Source organism: Vicia villosa, linkage group LG7 (genome assembly GCF_029867415.1).
Source record: "Vicia villosa cultivar HV-30 ecotype Madison, WI linkage group LG7, Vvil1.0, whole genome shotgun sequence".
Taxonomy (NCBI): domain Eukaryota; kingdom Viridiplantae; phylum Streptophyta; class Magnoliopsida; order Fabales; family Fabaceae; genus Vicia; species Vicia villosa.
This window is the reverse complement of record NC_081186.1, coordinates 70,701,378-70,710,914: the sequence shown is the minus strand read 5'-3', so window position 1 is coordinate 70,710,914 and position 9,537 is coordinate 70,701,378. Positions and strand designations below refer to the sequence as shown.

The 9,537-nt window shown below is 30.3% G+C and overlaps 1 protein-coding gene across 1 annotated transcript; it reads right to left on the bottom strand.

Annotated features, from left to right (window-relative positions):
* Nucleotides 1-1,575: 1,575 nt before the first annotated feature.
* LOC131617402 (cytochrome P450 CYP736A12-like) lies at nt 1,576-3,583 on the bottom strand. The gene is made up of 2 exons (XM_058888694.1): nt 2,842-3,583; nt 1,576-2,576 (listed from the first exon to the last, which is right to left on the bottom strand). The coding sequence occupies exons 1-2, from the start codon at nt 3,526-3,528 to the stop codon at nt 1,731-1,733; spliced, it is 1,533 nt and encodes a 510-aa protein (XP_058744677.1). The 5' UTR covers nt 3,529-3,583; the 3' UTR covers nt 1,576-1,730.
* Nucleotides 3,584-9,537: the final 5,954 nt, after the last annotated feature.

Here is a 9,537-nt window from a genome sequence, read left to right as displayed (position 1 = left end):
GATAAACCTTGCATTTAATCAAAAACCAAAAATATATTAATCAATAATTTCTTTAAAAAATATTAATTTTCCAAAAATATCATTAGCGTATTAATAGGTCTAATGTTGAATATATATATATATATATATATATATATATATATATATATATATATATATATATATATATATATATATATATATATATATATATCATATTTTTTTCTCATGTTGAATAGAATAACTTTTATTTGGAATACCTTCTAATGCTAATTTTGCAAGCAAAGTCGAAATGGTTTTTTTGGTATGTCATATTGTCTTTCCGATAATTATTTCAGCACAATCCACATCTAAAAAAACAAATTGAAAGTTTTAATCACCATCAATAACGTAATGACTTGACTTACCGTAGATATCTACTTTATACCTTTTATATAAAACAAATATTGTGATTAAAGGGTTAAATATAACGAGCAAAATATTAGATACAACTCTAGTAAAAAGATTTAAATTGTAAATGACAAACAACATTATTTAATCAACATTCATGTTAATGTATGTTAATGTAACAAAATAAATGTGGTAAAAAGTCAGAAATATAAATCTTTAGAATCCTTGATCATTGCAGGTGTGAGAAGATATTAATGAAATTTCATACTGCTTTATCCATTAAAAGCATCTCCATATGCTAAATTCTTTTACTATTGATTACGTTCCATACATCAATGATTCGAATCGCGTTTCTTTGGTGTCGTTAATGTTCTTGATGCAATCAAATTTTCTACTCATTTTCATTGCAACAAAAATAAATTTATCAAACAAAAATCGTTTATTATCAAATAATTAACATCAAGAAACATGAAAAAGCACAGACTTTTAATGTTAAGTGAATAAGATGAACTTTTTTAAAACAATTTTTGAATAATTATATAAGATCCCATTTAGCACAATGCAGTGACCAAAAAAACCTAAAGGTAAAGACATGTAATATTTACAGAAGACGAAGAAGAAATCCCATTTTTTGGCAAAACGCTGAAGACGGAGAAGGAGCAAACAAACAATCAAAACATCAATAAGAACCTAGAGATGGAAGGAATCTGTTTTCGGAGATGAGGGTGGAAGATGGAACGAAAGAAAACTGAATGAGAACACACATGACTTTAGATGGTTGCTTAAATTAATAAATGGAATAATCTAGTTTCAATGAAAGAATATAATAGGAATGACAAAAGTCGCACTTATTTTTCCAATGCTTTATTTGTTTCAATTGAGGAAACACGTTGGAAGTAGAATAAGGTTTGTTTCAATTTATTTGTTTCAATTGAGAAAAGTAGAAGTAGAATGAGAAACGTTTTGCAGGTTTTCAATGAAGTTTCAAAACAAAAATACAGCTACATATTACTTCATGATTGGTTTTACAGTCAAAATTAACTGTAAGTTTAATAAATGGTAAGAAATAATTAACAGTTTGTAATGACAAGGGATATGGAAAATGTGAAAACAATTAATATTGGGTGTAAATATTAACTCTAATCTACTTTTAATATAATAAAGAAATATACTATCAAAATTACTTAAATATAATCACAACTTATAGTGTTTTTGATACTTATATATAGTGAAACAATAAATATTGGATAGGAATATTAACCCTAATCTACTTTTAATATAATAAAGTAATATATTATCAAAATTACCTAAGTATCTGGTATCAACAATATTCGTTAATTTATTGGAAAACAACTTATAAACTATTCAAATTTGTCATTACTTACCAAACGATATCTTGGTATTGCGTACAGGTGGTGAGCTCTAGGTATAGTGAGTCCAAATTTCTCTTCCATATTCAAATTTGAAGGAGTAATATTACGTGGAAGTTCCCAATTAAAACAATGTATCAATTGAGCTATAACCAATTTTACTGTAATCAAGCCCAAATGAATCCCAGGACAACGTCTCCGACTAGAACCGAATGGTATACACTCAAACTCTTGTCCATGAAAGTTCATTTTCTTGTCAATAAATCTTTCAGGATAAAATTCATCTGCATTTTGTGACCAAACATCATGATCCCTTCCTATTGCCCATGCATTTACAATAACGCGCGTCTTTTTCTCGATAAAATAACCATCAATTGTTATATTCTCTCTACATTCACGAGGAAGTAATAAAGGTCCTACCGGATAAAGTCTTAATATCTCATCAACCACCATATCTAAGTAATTTAACTTCTTCAAATCATTCTCTTCAATCATCCTCATATGTCCTACTTCATTTTGTATCTCATCTTGAAGTTTTTTCATCACTCTTGGATTCCTTAAAAGTTCAGATAACGCCCACTCAATTACGGTAGCTGATGTATCAATTCCAGCCACAATCAAGTCTAGTAATATTGCCTTGATGTGAGTACGATTGATAACATTATTTTGTCCATTTTCTAAATCTTTAGTTTGATGCATAGTTGAAAGAAGCATGTCTACAAAATCTTCTTCATGATGAGGTTTGTCTACATTAGTAGCTTGTTCATGGTCTGATATTATCACCTCCAACACTCCATCAAGTTCTTTACTTGTTTTCTTGCAAGCTCGTGTAATTCCCTTTTGTTTTGAAGAGAAATGTTAGTAAATTATAAGCAAAATGTTAAATTAATTAACAACCATGTAAGCCAGTGAAACTAGAAAACACACTTGAGATATATTGATTTAAATCTCTAAAATATAACCACATAAAAACAAATTAAAATTTCAAACTAAAATATATTATAAAGAGTCCTATCAAATCAGCGAGTTTGAACCAGCGACATCTCACTTATTCATCTCTTATTCTTCAATAAGGAGAGAAAAGTTTTATAAACATACATACCTGAAGATCAAAATGGCCCAACCAAGTAACATAATCAGCTAGATTAAAAGCTCCAAATAAAATCATTGTTTGCTTAACAATTCTCTTCAAGTCAAACCGTTGATACTTACTCCTACCCAATATCATCTTATACACAATATCTTCAATCAAAGTCTCTACAACATCACTAACATTCACAACCTCACCCACCAAAGCAGCTTTCTCTAAAGATTTAACCACAACATCCAACTCATCTTTTCTAATAGGAGCAAACATCTCAACTTTAGAAGCACTAAGAAGTTTCAAAGCGCATAGTTTTCTTACACTTCGCCAATAAGGACCATACTCAGAAAAAGACAGCCCTACAGAACCGTAAGAGAAGATCTTAGATGCTTGAATCTTTGGTCGGCTCGCGAAAACTATGTCGTGTGTTTTGAGAAATAATTCTGCTGTTTTTGAAGATGAAATGACAACAGTTGGGACTTGACCGAGTTGTAAGGACATGATCGGACCATATTTTTTGGAGAGTGTTTGAAGTGTTCGATGTGGAAGTTTGCCTAACAAGTGAAGGTTTCCGATTATAGGTAGTGTTGGTGGCCCAGGTGGCTTCTTATGGTTTAAGGTATTTTGTTTTGGATGCAAGAAAAATTTGAATAAAAGGAACGTGAAAGTGAAGAGAATGAAAGAAAGTATTGTTGCAGAAGACATGTTTGCAAATGAATGGTTTTGGTTTGAGTGAAGTAACAAGGTTGATATAAACTAGTGGATTGGTACAATTATTGAGATATTTATTGACAGAGCAGTACTACACCACACCATATGAGTGGTTCTGTGGTTGTGCTGCCTTTGTTATGTTGTCAACAAGTACAACGATTAACACGTGAACTTCATCACTTCCTTGATAATTCTGTAATCTTTATCAAATACGGAGTACAATTTTATTGTTGATTCCACTAGAAAATCACATCACTTCCATTCCATATTCATCATTTTAGAGAAACCGATAAAAAGAAAAGATTTTTTATAATATGTAAATGAAGAGTAGTTACAACTATAAGATAAAGATGATTATCCTAAAATATGTACATGAAACTGGGGGAGAGAACAGCTCTCCTATTTGCTGTTCTCTCCCCCGTAGTAGATCGTTTGATCAAACTGGGTAAACAAATATTCGTCTTTTTTTTCATCTTATTCTGTTATATTATATGTGTACGAATTATTATTGATGTAGACCATTTATGTTGGTTGCTACTTTTCTTTGACTCACAAATTGATATTGAATTTTATCGTAATTAACAACAAGATTCACAACAGTATACATGTCATTTAACTTTTTATGGACTCCAATTGTCTTCAAAATTTAAAAGGGAGACTTTATATATCAACGAGTGATAATCTAATCCATTACAAAAAAAAGTTGTATGCAGCAACATGATATTTATGTCACAACGTGAAAAATCTTGTCATAACATTTTATTGGCGATATATATATATATATATATATATATATATATATATATATATATATATATATATATATATACGCCGCAGTAGAGCGTGTAGCAACTATGTAACGACATGATTTTCACTTCATAATTTTGCCACGTGAAATTCACGTCGCAATAATTTGCAGAATAACACTTAGGGGACATAGCAAGTGACAGTGTGTTGCGACATGATTTTCACATGGAAAATTTGTGAAGTGAAAATCACGTCGCAAAATTTAAAAGGAGTTGCGGCGTGATATTCACGTGGCAAACTTGTGAAATGAATATCACGTCACAAACTTATTTTTTTTTAAGTGAAAAACTAAAAATAATTAACATTGTTTTCATTTTATTTTTAATAAATATAATATACAAAATTAATTGATAAAAAATTTTAAATAATAAAAATTTTAAATAATAATTTTATAATATATTAAAAAGGTTTAATTAATATCTTACAAAAATTAAAATTTAAAATTAAAATAAAAGTAAAATAAATTCTATGGGTCGGAAAACTCGTCAATAAGATCATCGTGATTCTCCTCATCCATTGGTTCTTGGCCATCAACTCCTTCATTTCCACCAAACGCTTGATTACCGCTCCTTTGGAATTTCATAAATGCCGCATTTGCTCCTCCAAATCAGATTGCCTCTTCGCATTGTTACTCTCTATTTAGGTCTTTAGCGCCGCCAGTTGTATTACTATTTCTAGCATTTCAGGTGTTGACTGTGGTGGATGTGATGTTTCTTCCTCATCTCTAACTCTTTCAAAAAGAGTTCTATCCCCACTTCTCAAACTCCTGACCATATTTCCAGCACCAAAAAAACACCCATTTTGTCCCTTTTCCATTTACTAAACTCTAAATATAAAAATCCACACGTGGATTAAGCGGCTCTGAACCTCTTGGAGTATATTGAGGATTTTCAACCAAAAATTGTGCGAGCAGTGTTTGATAATCCTCCTACACATATACAATAAAAAAATTAAGTTAAATATAGTTTAAACAACTTAGTTATATACAAGAATTAAATTAAATTAAATTAAATAATGAATGAAATATTAACACGTTATTTTCACGCCACAATATCTCAGTTGCCACGTGAAAATCACGCCACAAAGTTGGCATTAAATAAAAAATATATATAAAAAATTTAAATAAAATAACTTACCAAAACTTTTTTGGTACGTTCGTCAACAAAATCCCGATTTTTTTATCCGAGTCTTTTTAACCAGTTCCGTCATTAGTGGTTGTCTTCCCAATCTCTTAGTCTAAATAATAAAATCAACTTTAATTAAAAATATATAATAAATCAAAATATAACTTAAAAAACTAGTAATAATTACCATGCGTCGAGCATGTTCGAAAGTACTTATACTTCCAAGTGCTTTAAAGCTACCCCTTTTTCAGATGCCTTAACTGAATTAAAATTTGAGTATGGTATGTCTCTTAGGTGCCAAAACTGATAGATAAATTGAACCAATACAGATATGAAAATAAATACTCTTAATAGCAGGAGCAAAAAACCTTTATTACAAGCTCAAACTAGTAAATAGAAAATAGAAGAAAATCAAGTCTTTGATTTAACACAAAGCAATATCAAGTATTTGATTGAACATGGAGTAACACCAAGTCTTATATCAGTCGTTATAAGATAATTTGATGCAAAAGAACATGTTCAGCGTGCAAATGAATGGCACGCATATTTTGTGAACATCTATAAACTTCAAACTCAATCATAAACAAAAGGGAAAATCATAAATAATGGTGTATTTATAAAAGGAGTTGTAGAGGATGGTCAAGACGACTTCTATGACGTTGTTACACACATTTAAGTAAACAATTACATGGACTTAGAAAATAAAGATTTTTTTATTGTAACTAGTAGGATTCATCTACCAGAGGGACAAAATAGATAAAATAAATATAACACTATTGACATTCAAAAGATCATAAGGCACAAAGAGTATGATCCTTTGATAATGATGCATAGTGTTAGGTAATTTCATTAAGTACCTTATCCTTCAAAGCATCTATGCAAACAAGGATGGTGTGTTTTAATCAAGTTTAATAACTCATATTAAAACTGACGATCTAAGAGGAGATGCAGCTTACCAAGATGATGAAAATTTACTAATTAATGATGTGATTGAAATTGAATAGTTTAAAACTTGGTGTGATATTGTTGTTGAGGATCTGCAAGTTAATCTTATTATCTCGTTTTCAACAAATATTATGGATGAGCAGCATGAAGATTTTGGGTCTAAAAAAATATATCATGTCGTATGAAGATGATGAAGATTACGGGGATACATAGTTTGAATAGGTCTCTATTGTAATATTACTTAATGTTATTTTGTTCCCTTTGTGTATTACATTGCTACAATTTATATATTTTAGTATTTGTGTAGATATATTAATTATTGGCTAAATACCTTTTTTGGTCCCGTATCTATACCTCGAGCTCCATTTTGGTCCTCTTCCTTTTAAAAGTTCCAAGTACGTTAGTCCTTTCCGTTAGATCTGTTAGTCAAAGTCACACTTGGCATACATTTGGTGTTGATGTGGTTGTTCTCACCTAGACTTGAACCATGGACACTTTGGTTGCTAGGCAAGTCACTATACCACTATGCTATTTCACAGTTTGTTATTTAATTTGCAAATGAAATATATCAAACCATGAAACCAACGAGATAAGAATAAATGGCCAAACTTTGAAACCATAACAACAACAAAAGTTATTATTCCAGAAATAAACAAGAAATTTTTCCAGCATAACTAAAATCTAATTGGCACCAAAACTCAGAAATTATTCTACAAGTCTTCCATAAACCAAAATAAAAATCGTACATACAAACCAAAATTGAAATCTTAATCGAAACCAAAACCTAAAATATTAAATCAAACAGAAATTATTTTCTACCATTTTATTCCGCAAATCTTCAACCTGGGTTCATGTTCATTGAAAAAGCATGAAGATGAAAATGGAGTACCAACCTAACCAAGAACATCAAACCCATAAATTATTTTCTACCAATTTCTCTTTTTTATAAACCTTATACCCAATCTTCCAAACTTCAACACAAAAGCCATATTATTATCATTATTCAAATAAATATCCAATACAAAATCCAAAATTGAAGTTGGAAATTTGATAGATTCGATCTGCCGAAACCAAGGGAGGAATAGTAATGGTGTTGAGGGTTTAAATTTGATGGGCTCTTCTTCAAGAATGAAACTGATATGTTAACTGGGTATGTTTAATGTATGAAATCCAAAAGTTTTCAAAATTGGTCATACCCAGATTTTCATGGAGAGAAAAGGGGATTTGAAATTTTTTGAAAATGTTGCAAGACGGTTCTAAGATCTGATTCTTCGCTGCCATTCTTAGATCTGATTCTTAGATCTAAGTTTCGATTTTTGTTTTTGATGCTGGATTTCTGAAATCTTGTTGCGGCCCTTTTAGGATTGGACTCTTGGCAAGGGAGATGGTGTTGGAGAAGGAGGAAGTGGAGTGGAAGAGGACAGAGGTTAGGGATAGATTGAGATTATAACTTTATGATAAATTTTGTGTTGAAGTTTGATGAATTTGTTGTTTTGCAATAAACAAAATCACAGAGGTTTGGGATTTGTTGTGTTGAAGTTTGATGAATTGGAATAAATGAAATCACTTTATGATAAATTCGGATTTAAAAAAACTATGGTTTTTATGATTTGTAATTGATTAAATAAATAGAATTATGTAGAATATGAAGAAAAAAATATTTTCAATGCCAATTCAGCTGCTGTAACATCCCATTTCTAACCAACGAATATTATAAAATCAGAGTTACAAAATTTCCAACATAACATGGGATGCTACACTTTTAACTTTAAAATAAAGACAATTAATCGCAATTTAAACAGATACATAACACATAATTTCGGATGAACCGGTAACAACATATTTTTGATCTTCGCAAACAATTCAACTTTCATTAAATAAGCAGCGGAATTACAATTTCAACTGAAATGACGTATTATCTTGTCCAACAGAAAACATCTTCAAAAACAACAAAATACTTATTATTATATTCAACTCAAAATTCAGCAACTAGATATATATATGAACAATGATAAAACACAAGCATTCACCCCCCTGGGTGTTACGTATCAGAGCGACCAACACCGACTCGAACTAATGAAGATCATAAGCCTTCATCCTAGATTAGTTGCGCGTTACCAACATATGGGTAACATTCAAACAGAAGGGGTGAGATATCGAACCATATAATTGAGTGTATGATAAACAATATATATTAGATCAGATTATATAAAACCACCACTTCAACAATTTTCAAACAACATTCATCACCACAAAATTGTCAACATAATATAACGACTAATTTATCATCACAACAACAACTCAAAATGCGACTCATACAATGCACATGCATGTGGTACCAATGGAGCAAAACTCCTAACTTAATAACGGAGCAAAACTCCCAACTTAATAATCTTCCAATTAATAGAGGCATCGACGAGGCATAAGCCTTCAACTCAATTTGCCAATCCAGGCCAACGTGTTTGCCAATCTAGGCCATCGCAAATATGCAGATATGTGACTCGATAAAATGTGACATCACCAAATGCAACTTCAACAACAACAACAACAACAACAACTTAAACATCAACGAGGCAAAACCTCCAACTTATATAATGCCAATAAATAGAGGCAAATCATCAACATCACATCGTCACATGTTCATTATTATAAAATATTTCATCTTCGTCATAGCATCATCACAACAACATCACAATAATATAATTGCATCTCAACAATCAAAACAACATCATCACAACAATATTATCAATAGGTACTACAACTTTACATCATCAAAATATCACAGCAGCATCATAGTATCAACAGAACATCGTAAAATGATACAATAATCATAATAGAGTCATTCAAACACACAGTTATATTTTTTTATTAATTTTTTGCTATTTAATATTACTACCTCAACAAGTTATTAATATGTTACTACTACCCATGCTGCTCTGTAATTTAATTTTATTAACTCTACTATTGTGTGTATATATATATATATATAATGACGAACTACTGTATATATTCAAAAACCGTATGAATATCGGTACAAAATTGTATGTATCAAATCACTCAAAATTAACATCAACAAAATCATCAAAACATCAATTTTTACTGAAACAACAATTTTACACATAATCAA